The 20,610-nt window shown below is 54.7% G+C and overlaps 5 protein-coding genes across 5 annotated transcripts; all 5 read left to right on the top strand.

Annotated features, from left to right (window-relative positions):
• Positions 1-530: 530 nt before the first annotated feature.
• On the top strand, positions 531-3,929 carry G647_05583 (uncharacterized protein; the record flags this gene model as incomplete). The annotated part of the gene is made up of 2 exons (XM_008729910.1): positions 531-872; positions 939-3,929. The coding sequence occupies 2 exons, from the start codon at positions 531-533 to the stop codon at positions 3,927-3,929; spliced, it is 3,333 nt and encodes a 1,110-aa protein (XP_008728132.1).
• A 1,267-nt stretch (positions 3,930-5,196) lies between these two features.
• On the top strand, positions 5,197-6,457 carry G647_05582 (uncharacterized protein; the record flags this gene model as incomplete). Its single annotated transcript, XM_008729909.1, has 3 exons — positions 5,197-5,638; positions 5,726-6,233; positions 6,289-6,457. The coding sequence occupies 3 exons, from the start codon at positions 5,197-5,199 to the stop codon at positions 6,455-6,457; spliced, it is 1,119 nt and encodes a 372-aa protein (XP_008728131.1).
• A 3,721-nt stretch (positions 6,458-10,178) lies between these two features.
• On the top strand, positions 10,179-11,851 carry G647_05581 (uncharacterized protein; the record flags this gene model as incomplete). The annotated part of the gene is made up of 4 exons (XM_008729908.1): positions 10,179-10,296; positions 10,346-10,548; positions 10,606-11,116; positions 11,172-11,851. The coding sequence occupies 4 exons, from the start codon at positions 10,179-10,181 to the stop codon at positions 11,849-11,851; spliced, it is 1,512 nt and encodes a 503-aa protein (XP_008728130.1).
• A 1,468-nt stretch (positions 11,852-13,319) lies between these two features.
• G647_05580 (uncharacterized protein) lies at positions 13,320-15,389 on the top strand (the record flags this gene model as incomplete). The annotated part of the gene is made up of 4 exons (XM_008729907.1): positions 13,320-13,864; positions 14,014-14,256; positions 14,306-14,565; positions 14,620-15,389. The coding sequence occupies 4 exons, from the start codon at positions 13,320-13,322 to the stop codon at positions 15,387-15,389; spliced, it is 1,818 nt and encodes a 605-aa protein (XP_008728129.1).
• Positions 15,390-17,680: 2,291 nt separating this feature from the next.
• On the top strand, positions 17,681-19,036 carry G647_05579 (uncharacterized protein; the record flags this gene model as incomplete). The annotated part of the gene is made up of 1 exon (XM_008729906.1): positions 17,681-19,036. One exon carries the CDS (start codon positions 17,681-17,683, stop codon positions 19,034-19,036), a length of 1,356 nt encoding a protein of 451 aa, XP_008728128.1.
• Positions 19,037-20,610: the final 1,574 nt, after the last annotated feature.

Here is a 20,610-nt window from a genome sequence, read left to right as displayed (position 1 = left end):
GATGGAGTCGCTAAAGTCCTCCCTTTCCAGTTCGGTAACCTTTGGATGCTCGAGACCGGGACAAGAACATCACTTCCTCTTACGTTGTGCATGTCCGGGCGGCTCAAACCCGGCACCCCCTGTCTGGGGACGTCTTGATTTGATTGCGATCTTGCTGCCAGGTTCTCGCAGTGTCTGGCGGAACAACTCCTGGGACAACAACCCTCCCACGATAGCGCATATACGAACCCGATGCAATTTCTACGCTGCCGTCGATACTTACACTAGACATCTCTCCAGTACATACTGTAAATTGGGCCGTCTAAGACTGTGTGGGTGCCAAACGATGTACGATAGCAGGAGTATCTGTCTTCCTTTCAATAACAGCACGTGGACTGTGTGACTGCTGTCGAGTACCACGCGTGATTATCCCTTTGCTTCCCCGTAGTTTGAAATGACGTCAATTTCCCAATAAATTTCCAGTGGTGATCGAGAAGCATGAATTCAACGCGCACCGCGACTTGTTGCCTCGCGATCCGGCATTTCAGGCCATGGGTCCCCCAACACAGCAAGCCGGGCAAAAGCGTAAGCTAGGCTTCAACAAGCCTATGCCCTCGTCAGACTCACGCAAGCGACAGAAATATCATGATGCGCGTGCGATCTCTGTGCAGCGGCCTGATGCCGCTGTTTCTGCGATGGGGGAACTCAATATCCCGTCCTTCATCAAGGCGAGAGAGTTCGAAATCGCGGCTCTGGAGAAGAGCATGCGGAATGCAAAGAAGTCTCTGAGTACAAGAGCATTTCAACAGGTTCCAAGACACATGCGAAGGAGGACTGCCAGCCATAACGCGAAGAAGGTACCTCGACGATTGCGGAAGAGGGCGGAACGTGAGGTTTGTGCCACATAGCCGTAGCACGAGACGAGGTGTACTGACCTTTGCTGACCAGGAGGGTGATAGATGAAAGAAGACAACACGCCTACGGTGACCAAGCGAACGCGTACTCCCTCTCGAAAGTTGAGAATTAGACTCGACACTGCTCGAACTTTGAAGCGACTGAATCAGAGGCGCAAGACAGTCCGGCAGAAGAAGAAGGAAGCCAAAGCCAATGCTCAGCAACCAGAACCTGATAGACATGTGCTAACTTCACGTGTGCCTCGCCTGAAGAAGAACACACTGTCCGCATTCCCCAAAGCCTCGACAAAGTACAAGAAACGGCAGGTCAACAAGACATGGCTACCCACCCATCTCTGGCACACAAAGCGTGCTCACATGACCCGGCCAACGGAGCCGCTATGGAGAATGGCCATACCGTTGAGCCCCACGGAGAAGAGTTACAGACCAAGTCATCGAGCAGCTGGCACGCAGGGCTGCATAGCTTGGGATACTAGCTACATGTGCACGGTCGCTTGCTGGGGAACAGAGAACGCCTTGGATAGCATGCTCAAGGCACTAAGCTTTTCTCCGCTGGGAGTTTCGCGGTCCCTGCAGAAGAAGTGGAAGAACGGCACAAGGTTTGCTTGCGGTTGGGTTTCCGAACGGGATCAAGCGAAGCAGCTCATCGCACCGGTGAAGGTCATCTGGTTCCCACCGGAGCAAGATCGGGAAGAAAACCCAAAATCTGCAAAACCGGAGGACCTTAAGGGCCTTGGAAACGATGCCCAGGCCCAGTCTGGTTTGGCAGAAAGTCAGATGGAAATAGAGCAAGAGAACCGGGGTCAGCCTGTGGGGAGCAACGCGCAAGTCGAAATTGCAAGAGATGGCAAAAAGAAGCGCAAGACGAAACTCGATCACCGGATTGTGATCCGCATCCACCCTTCTGCCTTCCTTCAGTTCTGGCAAGAGCTTTTAAAGGTCGCGAAGATGCAGAAGCCGCAAGTCTTGATCGAAGATCTCCGCTTCGAAATCGGAAGTATCGACATCCAGGGGCCAGGCTCGACTGAAGCGTTGCTCGGTGTGCTTCGTCCTTTTCCAGCACATGTGCGAACAGAAGAGTCGAGCGGATCGTTGTGGACGCGACTTGCAGGCGTCAACAATCCCAGCATTCTTCCCCATAACGCTATGCTTTCTTTTCATCTCGTCGACCCGAGGCTGAACCATCCGCCGAAGCAGATTGAGATACCCCAAAGCTCCGGGTCAAGTCATCTTGACGAACTTATTGTGTCGTGGCCGTTTGATAAGACACTTCCATCCTCGTCACTGCTTTCACACAAGACGCGCTGGCTGATAAGCAACTCCTTACCATCACAGAAAGCGATCAATCGTCGACGAGCGCTAGCACCACCAGGGCAAGCACCGTCAATCACAGCCAAAGACCCCAGGATACCAGTCATCCTACTTGCGTCGCGGACAGAGAACAGCACTAACAAGAACTACCAAGGCACATGGACCGTCCTTCTTCCCTGGAGTTGCGTCGATCCTGTTTGGCGGTCTCTGATGTACTATCCCCTCTCCTCCGGCGGCACCCCGCGATTTGGGGGCATGAATCAGCAACAACAGATGTCGTTTGAGCGGAAGACGCCATGGTTCCCGGGAGATCACCCGGGCACCGCGGCGGGCAAAGCATGGGAACGGAGTGAAAGCGAAAAGCGATTCGATGCGTGGATTCGACGACCTCCAAAACATCGGATTGCATGGGAGAGGCTTGATCTGGGACTAGGCCGGCGTGGCGAGATGGGAAGAGGGTGGGCTTGTGATTGGGAATATCTCTTCAGTGACACGAACGAGGCTCTCACCACTGAAGTCGCTCCCTCCTCTCAGCATAATGATGGAGTTCCCAAAGAGCACGATCCACCGCAACTTCTGACACAGCGACAAAGAAAAGCTGCCGAGGCTAAAGAAGCTGAGGCAGAAAAGCGGGCTCGTCGACGCAACACATCTAGCCCCGAGAGCGAGGGAGAGCCCGAAAAGCTGTCAAATCCGGTGTCACCGTGCAGATACACACACCTTTCTCCCGCCCAAAGCACTGCGATACTGAAGAACCCGTCAATCATGACTTCATCACAACATCCAACAGTGATGACTGTCCGGGTTATGCTGCTCGACAAAGGTACTCCGTCCCCAGCAGCACGCATTTACCGACTGCCATCAATTCCGAAACCAGAGGCAGCTTCTCTGCCATGTTTGCGAGCCACGAACGGGGAAGTCTCACAGGACTCGGAGCCGCAAAGCTGGCCTTCTGATGGCCCACCGCCAGCCCAACCTCTCCCGACCACGTGCTCGTCAGACTTATCGAGCTCCTCGAGCCCAGTAATTCGAGCTCGTGACCTTCGCTCACGCTGGCTAGCGCTGGGAATGCAGTCGTCGTCCCAGAGTAGACCTCTGTCGAAAATCAAAAACAACAAATCCAACATCCCCCGCCGCCAAGCAACTTACCCACGTGAATCCCTCGCAAAGATCAACGTTCTGCCCAAGAAGGCACCTCCGGAGATTGTCGAGAAGTGGGGTCCCGACAGCGCCTTCGGGCGAGGCGATGGCGAGATCCCAAAGCAGATGCCTCCGCCACCGAAGCAGAAGATGGGCAGAAACAAAGAAGACAGCAGGAAGAAGGTCAGGAACGTCGGGCGGGAGGAGACGATGTCAGAGTCGGGAAATGGTGGGGATGAAGAGAATCCGCTGGACGTGCCTGCTCCTGGCATAGACGGAATGGAGGATCTACTGATTAATCCCTTCGAGCAGCCTACCGAGTGGGATAAACATCCTCCTTGCCCGGATGCCCATGATTTGATTGGGTTTGTCACCAGTGGTGGGTATAATCTGGCTGAAGGTCGGGGCGCGGCCATTGGTGGGATCTGGGTACAACGACTTCTGGAAGGATGGCGAGATGACAGCTTGCCGGATGATGGCGTGAATGAAAGCGAGAAGGAGAAGGAGCGAAGGAAATATCTGTGCATTATCAGGAATGCCGGCGAAAGTGTAGGGCGATTGGGCGTCTGGGAGGTTTGTAGCTAAAGTACCACACCTGCCCCCATGGCGGAGGGACGCACTGGTGGCGGAGGGAAAGTGATGAAAATCCCGAAATGAGGGGCTCTGGCCCAGGAAGGCGCTGCGAGCAGTGGCACGCATAAAACATGTTGCGTGCTGCTGCTGATGTCCGCCAGTGGTACGAGGTTTCTAAGGCAGATAAGGTAGAAATGTCGAGGACCCTCCGGTTTATCACGTACGTACTGTGGAACTGTACCTCAGTCTCGCAGCCGGTGCACCAACTCAAGATACCGCGCTCCGGCTATGCAAGATCCTGCGCCGATGAAGACTGAGGAGGCATAGCCTCGTGAGCCGTGAGGTGAACGATAGTCGCTGGGGGCCATGATATTGAAACCCGTCGGCGCCCTTTCCGACTCTGGAGATTTAGACGGCAGGTCAGACTGAGCGGTGACTGCAGAGTACTGTATTACAGTATGGAGTACACATAGGGCAGAGTACGAGGTACAGTAATAGGCTATGATCACAGAGTAACAGAGGACAAGCACGGTATTAGGCTATGTTCTGTACAGAGCACGAGTACCTAGTCACCGGTTGCATACTATCAGTGGTGATGAAGAAAGCCTGATATCGTGGCCGTTGCAAGAAATTGTATGAGGTACCACGGCTAGGTTGTGCTCCATACTCGGTACTCGTCTGTCTGGGCGAGATTCTAGAGTCTTAAGTACGAATCTCAGGGATCGAGACGCGTCATGCTGGACCCAGTAAACACTGAACACTGCAGGCGTAGCCGACGATCAACGAGTGCGTCCGCGTCGCCCCCACACACACACAGGGTGACAGGGTCAGACTTGTTGAGACCCAAGAGCCTTGAGCTCACGGCTCATGACATAATGCTCTGCAATCTGCAAAACGGAGGTCAACAAAGTTTTTGGCCGGCGGCACACGTCGTCTCTTGCTGCTCCCTTGGTGGCTCTCAATTCACTCGCTCGTTACTGTAACTCACCTGATAAGAATTTCTCGAGACACTTGTGTGTCTCATCAAGATCGCTTTCGGCTCTACTGGGCTACTGGCCCTTGGTGTCGCTGTTCGAGGCATACACGGGGTTTGTGGTTGTAGGCTCTTACGAGACGGGTCAGACTCCTAAATACAAATACACTTTTCAAGACTCGAACTTGAGCGGTGGTGGGGATTGGAAAGGTTCAAGATTCATCCCGCGGATCATCCATCTGCGCTGCCACGGAGGTCTGTCGAGTTGCAGATAATTCAGCAGAAGAGACAGGCTCACGCCCGAAGATGAACACATCCACTACCCACCGTTTGCTCAGGCAAGCAAGTCGGCGTCTAGCAAACCTCCCCAGGACACCGACAGCAACTGGCTTCCGACCACTGTCGACGGCATGTCCCCGCGCACTCCGGCTCACTCCCTGGCGGCTTGACAAGGACGACCCATATCACAAGGCGTCGACCGAGGCAACGGGGACGTCGGCCGGACCGCATGAAGGCTCTGCATCTCGTACCGACCGTGAGATCGTGGTCGAATATCCTCCCGAGGAAGAATTCCCCCAGGATCGCCCGTTGCGGGGTCGAGGCGGCGTCCAGTACGTCAAGACATTACCGACGTTCAGTCTCGAGGGGCGCACGGCCGTAGTGACTGGCGGAGCGAGAGGTCTCGGATTGGTCATGGGTCAGGCATTGGTGCAGTCGGGGGCTGATCTGGCGATCGTGGATCTGAACAGTAAGATGCCCGCTCACCCGCCCTCTTAGCCGGAGCTCTTTGTACTTTTTTCGGCCCAGCGATATGCTGACCTGTGTCCCTTTACAGAAGAGGAGGGCGAGAAGCAGGCTCAGGAATTGGTGTCGCTTATAGCGAAGGAGAACAAGGAGAGCGGCTCGGACGAGCCGGTGCCCAAAGTCACAGCACACTATGCCGACGTATCAGACCCGGCGTCGGTGAATGCCTGCATCGCCGACATCATCGGGCAGCACGGTAAGATCGACCACCTGGTCACTTCGGCTGGATTCACAGAGAACTTTTCCGCCGAAACATACCCGTATGAACGCATCAAGAAGCTCTGGGGCGTGAACGTCGACGGGACATATCTGTTCAGCACAGCTGTTGCGCGGCATCTGATGGAGCGGGACGTGACGCACGGAAGTATTGTCATGATCGGCAGCATGTCAGGCTCGATTGTCAACGTGCCCCAACCACAGGCACCGTACAATGCTGCAAAGGCGGCCGTGAGGCATCTTGCGGCCAGCTTCGCGGTGGAATGGGCACACGCCCATATCCGGGTCAATTGTATCAGTCCCGGCTACATGCTGACGGCATTGTATGTTCATCGTTGGCGTCCTACCGCATCGCCGTTGGGCTAACTTTGCTGATAGGACTCGGAAAATCCTGGACGACAACCCGGAACTCAACAAGACATGGACATCGTTAATCCCGGTCGGCAAAATGGGTTCCCCCGAAGACCTGCAGGGAGCGGTCGTCTATCTGCTCAGTGATGCCAGCCGATATGTCACAGGAGCAGACTTGAGAGTTGATGGAGGGTGAGTGCCAATCAGTCCCCTGATCCCCGGCTACAGACCGCCGTCATCAAGCGTTATCTTGATTAGCTGGTCCGTTGCGGTGATGACTTGACATACTGACATCCTACCGCAGGTATACATGCACATAGATATGCTGGCCATGGGTGTCATGTGTCACTGAGGCGGGGCGAGGCGAAGCTAGGCGCGCCGAGGAGATATACCTACATCTTGGTAGACGTGCATTAGCTTAGGTCTCGATGCTTGCCACAAGCGCGAGAAGCCTCCAACAAGTGTCACTGGCCAGGCTGTTACTCGTCAGATGCACGGAGTCTCACTTGTTTAGGACATGACCGATTCACCTCGCAACGGCTTCCGACTTCAACCTCACTCGCGATTGCGACAGACCTGCGACACCCAGTGGCTGCGGGTGGCAATAAGTTGGAGGTCGACGATCAATACCGAATCAGGCAAATCAGGATTGTTTCCATCCCACGTAGCACGGCATTCGACGACTCACCGTTTCGAAATTCCATATAATAGGAAGTTGTAAGGGCACTATTGAGTCTTGATACGATCGTCGTGGGACTGAACAAGTACGCAAGAAGGAAGTTCAGACGGGGTCTTGACCTCGTCTCGCATGCTTTTCCAAGACGTCGGCTTGTTGCTAGGACCGGCTGCAAGGAGTGAGAGGGCCGAAGACCGTTCCTAGACAGCAGCATCTCGACAATGGTACTGAGGTGCAGGGGTTTTGAGCACGGCTGCATCATTCAATCCCCATTGTATGCCTGGTGGCTGCAAGGGACAAGTTCGTCTTAGGAGTCAGAGCGATACCTACCATGTTGCAACAGTACCTTGGGTATTCCGTACAAGGATCCTGCTAAGACCATGTCGCTCCTAGATAGCATTCACGGAGCTCATGCAGGGACTGGAGCCGTCAATTGAATTTGCAATCCTAAATCTGGGTGAAGCCTAATCAGGCAATGGACAGATTCGAGAGAAGTCTGTTGATGGGAGGGTCGGAGCGCTTCGTCGCTGACAGCCGTGGGGAGTACGGCTTCGTCAAGGCACGCGGGTGACCAACGAGAGCAATGGATGTCACTCTGTGTGCCATCGGTAGGCGGCGGACTTGTGTGCTGGGCTGGGCTGGCACCCCTGGTCCTGCACATCCGCGACGGATAAGAATTGGACCCGGCAACGTGGGTGTTGCATAGTGACGGCGTGGAACAGCTGCATGTTGGAAGTGGGAGTGAGCGCGGAATATGTAGCTAACGGCAATGCTGGGGTGATGCAGCGGGAAATGAAGCTCAAATCGAGAAGCCCACGAAAGCAATAAATGAAGCCAGCTGAGACGGAGCGTTGCGGGTCAATCGTAGCAGAGCTAGTACGGAGTACCCGTCCACTCTATGATCGAGCAGCTGGCGAAACATCGGAGAGGCACCACGTTGCAAGGCCGCCGGGTACGCACGGAGACGATTTCGAGATCGAGCTCAATTAAAGTGGAAGCTTGGAAGCTGCGCTACGAGTAGAAAATACACAGTACTGAGTACTGGAAAAAAGCCCAACGCGCCTGCCACATGTACGGAGATGATCCACATCCGATCGTCAGGGTCATCGGGAATCTTCGTTCTTGTCCTCTTCATTCAAGTCTGAGGTGCATCTCACCAGCACCTTACGTACATTCAATTCTATGCCCGCTCTCGGGGAAGGTTCCAAGTTATCTCGAGATAAGGCAGAACCCACCCCCATTCACCACCGTCCCATGTCAGAGAGCCGCTTGTTTAGTCCATGTTCTCGATTTTTCTAGTGTGTCCACCAGGAGCAGACACTGCTCCACATGGCCATGTCGGCGTCCATATCGCCGTCGATCCTCTGCAACCATACTCCGTACAAGACATGCACCTCCGGCGGTGAGTATATTTGAGCCTCATTCCGTGGTCACCACTGCCGAGTTGTGCCCTCGTCGAATTTAGCCGGTCGGCGTATCTGTAACTCATCAAGCCAATTCAAGGCAGTGGTGAGAGGAGAATAATTCCCACCTGGACCCTCCTCTCCGCCCTTCTCCTCTTTTCACCCTTCCCATTCCTTCCTGATTCTCCTCAGTCACTGTACCCAGTAGACCGACTTGCCGGCTACGACAAATGGGGTACCTCGTGCCGTGGGAGGTGGCGCTTGTGATTTCGGCGACTTGTCTAGCGCCTCTTACTTCACCTGCTCTCTTCCTCATACTCGTCCTGTGTATACTAGGTACTCCACCCAACATGACACACACGCCTCGATCTCTGGTGGCTCGGATGCGGTTGGGGACCATGATCCCTTGCAAGCCATCACAGGCTTGTTGCCGCTGCCCAACGTGCTAACGGTGATGGTGATGGGCTTTGGTATGCCTCCGCTGGTGCGGCTTGCAAGTCTCATCCCTTCACATCCCCTTTCCCACCATCGACATTCGGTTCTCCCCTAGCCGTCCGCAATAGACCCCTGCTCTGTTACTCATTCCCATGACACGTCTCGTCTGTCCATTCCGATTCTTGTTCCGAGTCCTCGTACCGTTCCAGACCCAATACCCGATGTTTTGGCAACATCTCCGTTTGGCAGCTGCCACCTCCCTCCGCCCGTTCCATTCTCCCTTCGTTCACACGCGGTCCGAAGCCACCCCCCGGCCCCTCTGCAATGCAGCTGGGTCCCGTTCCTGCATCTGCTGCCACCAGCGACAAGTACGACGGCCATGGTAATCTTCTTATTTGTTAGCCGTGGGGTCGGCTGACTTGGGTCTCCCGAGCTTTAGCTTGCTTGAGCTCCATTGCTCTCTCTTCTCTCATCAACCATCGAGCTTCGCCTTTCACCCTTCAATGCTTGATCTCGTCCGGATCTCCTTTTGCAGCGACTTGTGACGGCCTACAATCACGGACAGCACCCTGCCCGGCCACCTCCCGTCGGCCTGACCAGCCACTGTGGTCACCAGCTGGGTCGTCAGTCCGCCCCCATTCCAGCCCAACCCAAGGCACTCAATCAAGGACATCCGAGGTATCACAGCTGAAGTGAGCCCGTCTCGTGTCTAGTTCCTCGAGCCATTCAGTCAGAGCTCCGGTTTTACCCAACGGATCCCTTCCGCGCGGCTGTTCTACTGGCCACCAAGGGCTCCCCGATTTTAGGCTTTCGGCAGCGGATCCCATGCTCTGGAAGTCTCACCACATCCATGGACTAGGACCGGGTCCTGGCAGCCGACCAAACCCCAGCGAGCGAGTCTCTGCGATCTTGACTCCCAGTGGCTCTTTCTATTTCCAGCTCTAGCAGAGTCTAGTGTGAGCTCCAGCACACTTCCACCCGTGCCAGGTCACAGAGGCTTTTCCGCAAGTGCAGGCCGTGGTGCGGTTAGCGGCACTACTTGACCGTTATTTCGGCATTGGGCCTTCGTCATAAGAAACACAGAGGGAAAAAAAACCCACGAAATCTTATTCACCCGGTCACGCCTACGCCTACGCCTTTGACTTCCGCTCTGCCTCTTCACCGATCTTTGGGCACCTCCTGCCACGACAGCGCCCGGTGGGCGGGCACCTGCTTGGTCCACCTGGCACCTCTCCCGCAACCTCGTCTGCCACTTCCTTCAGTCCTTGATCCCCTCCATTACCGGCCGACAACGCTGTCGTATCCTGCTGGGACCCAAGGACATGTTCTGGTCAGCTGGGGGTCTGACCGTCGGCTTCGTGGAGCTGCCAGTGTGGGTGAAGCACATTTGACAATCGCATGTCATGACGGCCGTACTACCTCAAGGACTTATTAATGCCAATCTTGATGTACAGCAATACGCTTTGGACGACTCCAATGCCACCTTCACCAATTCTGACGCCCTTCGAAAGTTCTGGAGAGGTACGTGATCTCCGAAGAACCTCTCGATTAAAAGACTCACGTTCGATAGTCTACGCCATCCAGAGCAACGCGACCCAGGATGACGCCGCGGTGCGATCACGGAATCTATTCTGGAGAATATGGAGCAGTCGCACCTTGACCCAATCCATCACCCCTCCTCTCTTGACGCAACTGTGGCAGCGATGTAGTCAGGAGTTCGATTTGACACCCATTGGGGGTATTCCAGCTTCACCCGGACCCCCCGCACTACAAGTAGGGCCATCAAATGGACTTGTATGGTCAAGCTAGCTGACGATGATAATCGCACAGGACCCTTTTGCTCCCAGGCAGTCTCGCAATCGCCTCGCCTCGCCATCTCCCTCTAGTGAAGTCCACCCGATACATGACTCAAGTCCTCGAGGCGGTCAGAACACGGGCATGACCTTGCAAGACTTCAGATGGTCGGCCGCAGATCAACCCGCACGGGATGACGTTCCTCGGCTGCCATTCCGACCAGCAGGTGAGGCAAGTCGACAGCGACTTGATAGTTCATCAGGATCGACCTCTCAAACCACATCTGAGTCGTCCTCTAGACCTACATTGAGCAGGACTGCTAGTGGCGGTCGCCAGAGACTGCCTGTCCTGGCCAGTGCCGGGAAGGCAAGGGCACGACCGTTAATTCCACGCAGAAAATCCAGTACACAGAAGTCCGGTGGGGGCTCTAACCAGCCTAAATCAGCCCGAGAACCGACAGAAAACTCGACGGCTGAGGCCCCTGATACTAGTGCAAGGGTCGAGCGCCTTTCCGCAGGCGGCCCTCCTCCCGGCCTGCCGTTGCCATGTAAGTGTGCCTCACATCTCTACGTATATGCACCTTGCTGACAGTTTAGTACTAGCGGCTGCTAGTGGGCCGGCCTTCGCACTCCCGTCGGCGTCCTCGTGGCAGAGTGTAGAGTCGACATCACCCAACCCTCCTTTGGCAAGCACTGCACCGATCCAGTCCAATCCTTCAGGCGAACTTGTCCATCCAGACTTCCGCGGCAAATTCGTTGAAAACCAGAAGAAGCTGGCCAGCTTCACCAATCTCCCGGGTCTGGCTCGGATGAGGAGACCAGGCAGTATTGTGCGTTTTGCCGACGAACTCCCACAGGTGGAGCCAGACAAAAGCAAAGACCGAGAGCAGCCTTCCTCACCATTACGAGAGGAAAACGTGGGCCGGTCACGATTGCGCACGAGTATGGCCAGCGCGGCCATCTCTGACGATGGCGACTCAGACTCCTCGTCAAGCCCGATGGAACTTCCGCGCACAAAGAGTCAGCTCAGCCTGTTGATCAACAGCAAGAGGAGCGAGACCGGAAGTTCTGACATTGGCCCTCCAGCTCAAGCGCACGAATCGAAAGGGAAAGACAATGAAGCAAGACAAAAGGCCAGGTCTAAGGAACAAGAGCTACTCTCTATGGGCCGTCGTGATGGAGTCACTAAGGCGGGTGGCGTCCAAGTCCCGAGGCAACAGAGGGTCAGCGAACTCGAAGACCCTGCTTATCAGTCTCAGTCCAGTCCGGAGCCCTTGTTTTGAGAGCAGATCAACCTCGATCACACGCTGCAGCAACATTCTTCGACTTCTGTACTATGCCATGAAATTACGACGAGACGGCCGCAACAAAGTGTCTTGTATCAACAGTGTCCGGAGCTTGGCGAGCATTATCCTTTCGAAGCCGCAAAATAGACGCTTCGGGGCAGGAAATGGTACGGCATGGCGTTGGGAGCAGAGGTCGAAACTTTGGGATTTGTTAGCGGAATAACCGCATTGTAACGTAACCGGCACCAGTCGCCCAGGAGACAGGTATCCTTCGGTAGCATGTCGTAACTGCCTCCGCCGACAAATTGCGCCAGAATGCCGCTCAAGTCATCCGTACGGCGAGGCTCGTGAAGCCTTGAGCCTTGAGGATCCTCGCCCTCGATAGCCCATGCCTGTTTCTTTCTTGTCCATGCGGCTCACTTGTGGAAATCCTCATGCAGAAGCCTTTCCCACGATCGGGCCGCTGCCGGAGTACGGTTCCTTCAGCAGCGACGCCGTAGCCCGAAGATGGTCGTGTAACATCGGTCTTCCAGCGGAAAAAGCTTTGCTCCGAGGCGACACCCCGGGGGCAAGGCGTGCCTCGCAAATAAAGTGAGCGATAGAAGGAAGATTCCGCTGTGTATAATGTGGACGCCGTAGTTTGACACCCGTGTCGAAGAGAATGGATTTCGGGTTAAATTACTCCATACGGAGTATTCGACACTCGTAGATTAAAAAGAACGCGTGCTCGGGCGGGGTCGAAAGCGGACGCGTTGATTGGTTCTACTCGCCTTAGACCACGTGAGCCGGAAGTGGAGAAAAATTGTCACTGCTCGCGCTCGCACTCTATCAACGAATATCTCGTACACTGCATCTTCGAAAGAAACATGTCTCTGCCCTATGCAGAACACAGCACAGAGCTGACGAAGTTCGACGAGAGCTGTGCCGGCGTCCAAGCATCGCGCCCGCACCTGCAACAATGGACACCACCCGCTCTGGGCTCGAGGCTTGGAGAAGCAGATCCGCGCACCGATCGGCTGCTCAATTGGAGAATTTTGGAGGGACAGACGCAGTGCATGGCCCTGGCCCGCTTTTCTCGTCGTTCCAGCCATTCAGATGCCATCGCCACCGTGGTGCAGTCACCGCAGGGCAGAGCAGAGCGCAGAAGAGGTGTATGTGTGTGAGAAGTCACTCCTCTCTTGTTACCTCTGTGCAAATTTGTTCCCCATCGACCATGTGAATATGCCATCTGCGACGCTGGCAACTTGGCGTTACTGTTTCTGTTGCTTGTCAATTTGACCTTCTGTCGCTTCTGTTTTGTCCAGCTCAGCCCCGACCGATTGCCAAACAACCCACCCTTTGGTTGTGGCCGCCCTGTGTCTTTAGCACCACCACTCCTGCTCTCGTGCGACGGCCCCTGCACCGTTCTGTCGGCTGTGGTACTCGCGCAGCTCTGCGAATCTGGTCCCAGCGCGGCCGACCCAAAATGAGCCCCCGACGGTCATCCCGTGCTCGCTCGTCGCAGCAACCCCCTCCAGGTCCCAACCACCCAAACTCCAACACCTCGACCATTTCAAAGCTGGATCGAGACACTCGAACGAGCCATCGTCCAACCCAGCGACGCCGCTCCTCCACTCAACCGCCTGAATCTGCCGATGGCGCCGACTCCACCTCCCGAGCCGAGCAAGCGGCACCACGCCGAAGTCGTCGGAACGGAGAAGACAAAGAACCGGTCATGAAACAACCGCTCGAGGATGAAGAGAATGACATTGAAGCAGCCGATGAGGAAATCACTCGCTGTATTTGCGGACAAGCTGAATATCCCGGTCCCCCATTTGCTCTAGTACGGCGGCTGGTAGGTCCAGACGACAGTGTCGAAGAGACAGGCAACTTCTTCGTCCAGTGCGACAACTGCGGTGTATGGCAACATGGCGGTTGTATGGGTATCATCGATGAGGTATTCCTACCAGACGAGTACTTCTGCGAACAGTGCAAACCAGAACTGCACAAAATCGTGAGGGCCTCAAGTGGGTGAGTTGGGCCTCCCTGACTGTCTCCTGTGCCACACAGCTGGGATTAACGATAGTCGAACTCCTCGCTTTGAATGACAGTTTACATCGTTTGACTGCGGTGTTTGCGAGGTTAGTGAACAATGGCAGCTGACAAGTTTCTCCCACCAGGCCGAAATCTTCCCGTTACATTCCCTTGCTCGACGCATCCTCCAGACGCTCATCCCCTCTCTCCTCCAATCCTGAGGCGGGACGCAAGAAAGATAGCAAATCTGCTCAGAGCGAAAGCACGAAGCGGAGGGCCACAATGAACAGCCGAGTTGCCTACGACGAAGACGAGATGCTAAGAAGAGCCATCGAGGAGAGCAAAGAGATGGGCTCTTTGGGCAAGCGGACACGGGAAGAATCAGAAGAGTAAGATACGGCGGGACATCCCAGAAGATGGGTGGCTAACCATGACAAGTCACAAGGGCAATTCTAAGCGTCGACGCACGGGTTCCAACTCCTCTGATATGCTTTCCAAGCACTCTGAATCGCCTGAGCCTGTGGCTATCGACGAGGGGTCTCAGGCGCTCAGCACTGCCTCTCAAAAGCTGAGAGGAGCAGCGGCTCGGAACAACAGAGAAAAGGAGCTTCGGGAGAAGCAAAAGGAGCAGCAAGCCGCACAGCGAGCTGAGGCGGCGAGTAAACGAAATGCCCGATCGGAGCGGAGAAGAGGAGAGGGTGAGCCGTAGAACTGCATGCGACGCAAAGGGCACGATGGCTAACTGTCGATAGATTCACCACCACCAACACCGAGCCTCTCCCCGGCAAAAGCCGTACAGAGCAACGGCAGACCGAAAGCTGAGACTCCTCCTTCGGGCCGTTCAAACATCAATGGCCGCAAAACAGGCGGCAGAGCACCAGTACGACGAGCAAGGCTGGGACGGAATCAAAATGCCCGTGATCGAGAGAATGGTGACGAAGAGAGCACACCACACCACGACGCTTCCCACGAGTTGAATGGTGGTGATAAATCCGGTGGTGCCTCCCCTCCTGCTAACGGGGCCGAAGGCAAAGACCACACCAAATCAGCGACCGGCCATGGCCATAACATCAACGGAGAAAGCGGGCGCAGTTCAAAAGCCAAGACTCACCCAGCGCGAACGAGCATGAATGAAATGAAACGCCGTGTTGCTGCCATTCTCGAGTTCGTGGGACGAATGCAAACCGAGCGGACGACGCAACTAGCGGCACAGAATACCGCGAATGGCCACGGGAGTGACGGCAGCTCCAAGGGCACAAACACGCCGAATGGGCTGAGTAAAAGTTCTAGCGGATCCAGGTTGAGTGCGGCGGGCGCGAGTGCACTACCAACGGCGAGCCTCGTACGGGCGGTAGAAGCGGGGTTGAAAGATGTTCAGGAGAAAGTGGGAGATGGTGGCGAGAATGCCATGCTCATGATGGACGACCGAGAGTTTGGGACAATGGGTAGCGTGGACATGATGGAATCGCTTACCAAGAAGTTGGTGCAATGGCAGAGCATGTATGGGGTCTATTCGCGGTGATGCCGGGCGGTAGATCGACCGTGAGAGGGTAGGTACACTACAACCAGACCAGGCCAGACAACCTGAGTATAAGCATGGCATTTCGGACTTGCGACGACACCACCAGGGGTGCTCGGAGTTCAACCGTGCATTGGAGTGATATGGAGTGATATGGCTATGGATATGGATACAAGTTCGGACATGGACATGGACGTGGACATGAGCATCGACTTTTGAGCATCGACTTTTGTAACTGGGGTTGCCCAGAGGGTTTGAAGCCAACAATGAGTTTTTGAGGCCAACAAATGAGTTTTTGAAGCCAACGATGGATTTTGACGATCGGGGAAGTCGCAGTCTCCGGTATTGTAATGTTGTTTCCATTTGGCGTGCCATGGTGTGAGGGGATGGGATGGGTTGGCAAGGCGTGGAATGGGAAGGCGTGGCATGGGAAGGCGTAGAATGAAGAATGGAAATGCATCATGTTGTTCCTTTGAGATGCCTCCAACATATCTAGCATGAGCATGAGCAAGCATGAGCTTGAGTATCAGCTTTACGACGTTGCGCAAAACTGAAGTGTACAAGACATGAAGCTGAACCCTGAAACCAGAAACACGAAATTTAGAGAGAGTAGAAGTCGAAGTCGAGGTCGAGGTCGAGGTCGAAGTCGAAGATGTACAAAGTATTCTTCAATCATTTACATTCCATTCGACTCGTTCCGTGCGAGGTACGAGTACTGTGTAGGTGGGCACCTGGGTGTCTAGGGGGTTGAGTAAAGGCATACTTTGTAACTCGTACCCGAGTCGTAGGTGGTATACCGAGTACCTTGGCTATCTCCGTGATCTACCTACTGTAGGTCATTGTACTCGAGACCTATATGTAGTCGATCTTCTTACTGTAGGACGATGTATCAGTCCAACAGGGCTGACTGTACAGTACTAGGTACCTTCTACTCTGTACACAGAATGGTATTGTATATTGTGTGTGCATACGGAGTACAGGAGGTATGCGTGCGTGTGTCCACACACTGAGGATTCAGTACACACACTGAGGATTCAGTACACACACTGAGGATTCAGTACACACACTGAGGATTCAGTACACACACTGAGGATTCAGTACACACATACACCTGGATACAAACTCCGCACCCGAAGTCGGCAATGTCGACCATGGTGGCCAGTCCGCCTGCCTGCCTGCCTGCCTGCCTGCCATTGTATATATACGCGGATGAAAGTTCTCATATAGGGCCATGGATCACTAAGATAGGTACCTGTACTCCGTGAGTGTCCAACTTTGCAAAATGACGTCACATGCCCGTCTCGTTGGCCATCGGCGAGGACCCTTATACTGATAGCACCCCAAAGAGGACGGGACACACTTCTTGACACCGGCCTTTCTCGAATCACACGATGCTTACGAGTACTACAGTATTTAGGTACCTAGGTAGTAAGTAGCCAAGTCCATGCGTATCCAGTACTACATACCCAGTACTCCGTACTTTCATCTCGTATGATGGCTCCCAATCGCACCAATGAGGCTCGAGACTGACTAATACACGGTACTAGGTTCTCCGTACGAGTACTACGTACCCTATCTTCTCGCGCCCGGAAGCAGTCCGAGTTACTCGTCCTCATCACCCACTCGCACTCCGTCCTGAGTCTTCCATGTGCCCCACTGCCTGTTTGGGCTGCTTGGCCGCAACATCAGGCTTCGGGCTGGCACTTGGCGAAAAACCCGTTCGTGCTGGAGTCACCCTAGCTGCTGCCTGATGGCTTACGGAGCACGTTTCTGGCTGGCTTACTCGGCGTACATACGCCGTACATACATACCTATTGTGGCACTCACTACTTACCTTTTTGAATCATACATTGGACGGGCAGGGCAGGGTAGGGCAAGGCAGGACAGGCAGGACAGGCATTTTGACCGAGCGTGAGTCGCCCCATTCACTGTGCACCGCACCTGACATAATTACCACTTGCACCGCGTACTCCGGCACCTACTACGCTTTGCGCTCGTCGTGGAGGCGAGACTCGTCACGGCTCGCCCATAGGTTCGAACGGGATCGAGTTTGTGGCTCACTCTCTCACATACACACTGACTCTCGACGAACTCCGGCTCCGTGCCTGGTACTTTCTACTATACCGCCCTTGCATCACATCGGACAGCGTTGTGCGAAATCGCAAACGTAAGCCAGCCTTCGCAGTCCTCTGACCTGTGTCCTGCTTCGGTTGCCGTTCCGAGGATTAATCATCTCATGGTGTGATCATACCTAGTATTATCGCGGGTCACGATTGGCACGCACTCGCGCACAGATGGCCAATAATCAGGGCGCAACGACCAGGACGCGAAAGGCTTATGTTCGGAAAGTCACAGACAAGCGGCGTGAACAGAATCGTCGTGCCCAGAAGGCATATCGTGAACGGCTGAAGAAGAAGCTGGAGGACTTGGAGGGACAGGCCGCTTCTGGCCTCCCTCAAACCGACGCGGCTGCATTGTCTGATCGATTTCTAACGGTTCCGAGCACGGGAATCTATGCTGAAGGAGATGTCGACCGCGATGACGATTCTCCAGCATCTCCCCCAGAGGTACCACCCACGGACACCCGTTTGGATTCAAGAGTCATCAATATCGCCGATGCCTTTGTGGCCGCTGGCGACTTACCGTTCGGTCAGGGCTCACTGTCGGGCATTCAATTCCAGGTGGCACCGGAAACACCTACCCCAGAGCCGGACTCGGAAATGGTGGTTGAGCACACGCACGCCGACTATGGCGACATATGGATGGCGCCCATTTGGGCCATGCCCACAAAATCAGCCTCGCCTCTCAAGCGATACCCCACTCCCCCGGGCTCGCTGCAAGGCTCCCGATCTTTCATCACACTTACGTCTCATCAGCCGTCAAGTGGCTTCCCCTCTCCGAGATCTGCGATGGCTGATCCATACATGAATCACATGCGCCTGGTCGGAGAGGCAAATATCGAAGCCTCGATTGCAATCGGCCTGGCGCTGAAGATAAGTCGCAACCAGTATCTCAACGACCACCCGTCGCATTTCCCAGGCTGCTATGTCGCTCTCAACAAACCAGACCCTAGGGCGCCGACAAACTCAATATCGCCTATCACAGTGCCATATAAAATCGCCGATACCTTCATGCAAATCACACCACGACTGCAAGCTCATCTTGAGTGCGTCAAGCCGCCGATACGACCCACGCCCGCACAACTGTTAAACCCGCATCCGGCTTACCTCGATTGTATTGTCTTCCCTTATTTCCGGGAACACGCTGTCAAAGCCTCCGCGGATGGCATCCTCGACCATGGCAAACTCTTTACCGACATTATGCACGGCGGTCTCGTGTGTTGGGGTGGAATGTCTGGTCTGTCAAACCGGCATGGAAGATCAACAAAGAGCGGGAAGAGGGACATGCGTGAAACTGTTGCCTGGAGCACGAGAAGTTGGGAAGCCAAGAAATGGTTTCTCAAGAAGTGGACCTGGCTCATTGGGACGGAGGAGGAAGAGGAAGCCAGAGGTGACACTGATGGGATCTGGAAGGGAAGCCGCTGGTGGTGGACTATGAGAGGTGAAGAGGACAGTGATGATGAAGATGAAGAGCATGGGTTGGCGGGTGAAAGGATACACGAGGTCGACGCTGGCGGGAACTGCCTGTGATGTTTACCGTCCTCATCTTTGGCGGGTTGCATAGGTACCCTGAGATCCAGGCTCTGCGTCAAACTCTTTCCTCCGAGCCCTCCCAGGAAATTGACGTGGCCCGCCATGTCGTCTGCGGGCCAAGGCTTTCCCCGAACGCTCGGAGCGTCAAGACTGAATGCAGTGATGCATGCCTCATTGACCGTAAACGCGACACCGGCTCGTCATTCTCCGGGATTGAACCGCACACTACTCCCAGTGGGAGCTGACGACGCTTTCCTACTGGAAAGTCGAACCTGTTGAGGTTCGGTTGACCGGTTCAATCATCGGCATCACAGATACGGTCTCTTTCTAGGCGCGGCACTTGAGAAGATCTACTAGAGTTTTGCGAGATCCAGGTTACGCACCCAGATGTGCTCGAGAAGCAAAAGAGATCATCTCGATGGGCATGGTGCAGGAACCATTTATCCGGCGGCTGCGGTTACCAGATTGGATTGATGGCAATTTCGTGGAGATAACCCATGTTTCCGAGATCTGAGCAGGAAGCGATCTCTCGGAGATAGAAATATGGCAGTGGTCGATCTCCCAGGGCAGATACGAGATCAGTTGGGCACCAGGCGACGTGGTCGATCAGGAGTGCCTCGAGAGAATGATGATCAGCTCCGGTCGTCAGAAGTCTCCTTTAGTGGATTGGCTGCTCCCAAAACAAGGTTGCCTACGCCATATGTTCGAGTCTAGGCTAGTACTCGTACTCTTACTCCGGTATCTTGTCGTTTCGCCTGGAAATGTTTTCCAATGTGCTCACGTCGCCGCTCCAGCTGTGAGCTTGTCATGATCCGCGTGCTTAAGGACGTGGGGTTTGCGGCCGCAAATGCCCAAGCTCGTCCTTGGCGGTAGCATGGCCTCTGCGCTTCTCAAGACCGGAGTTTTAAAAGGTGTGTGTCTGATTTAGCTCATCCGGCGGTGAATCACGGAGTACTGCCGATTCGATTTCTTGAAGAACCGCATTACAGAGACGGGGTGACAAGATTGATGCACCCGAAGATCGTCGGAAGCACGGGTCCGACATGTTCGAAGTCGCGGAAAAGCGCGCAGGACAGGGTATAGCTAGGATTGATCTCAAACCGGTCTGAAATCAAGACAGCGTGTCTGCAGAAGAAAAGGATGGACTGCGGAGAGTACTCGGACTCGTGTACGTGAATCAACAGAAAATCGGTTGAGCATCGTTCTCGCCATCTCGAAACGTGTTCGACGTGTTGATCAGCTCATGGCGAGGTTGCTTCTCCCAGGCCCCACGAGCCCCACGCATGGCCTATCTCGGGCCCCTGTCTTTCGGTCTTTCTGGAAAAGTGTCCCTGCCGATCTCGAAGCTGAGAACGTAAGCCTCCTCGTTATAGCCTTGTTTCATCCTCGACGACCTTGCCCAAATTGTTGAAGCTAGCAGTTGGGCAGAGGAGACGATCGTGCCCGTGGAAGGAAAGTGCAAGAGAACAGGCCGTATGTTGGCTATTGCGCAGTCGACCTTCCGGTGGAGACATGGATGGCTTTGTAGAGGTGCTGATCAGCCAAGGGTGCTCGGCGGGTTTGGCGACGAT

Source organism: Cladophialophora carrionii, assembly GCF_000365165.1.
Source record: "Cladophialophora carrionii CBS 160.54 unplaced genomic scaffold supercont1.4, whole genome shotgun sequence".
Taxonomy (NCBI): domain Eukaryota; kingdom Fungi; phylum Ascomycota; class Eurotiomycetes; order Chaetothyriales; family Herpotrichiellaceae; genus Cladophialophora; species Cladophialophora carrionii.
The sequence above is the reverse complement of the archived record's forward strand: the minus strand, read 5'-3'. Positions and strand labels throughout refer to the sequence as shown.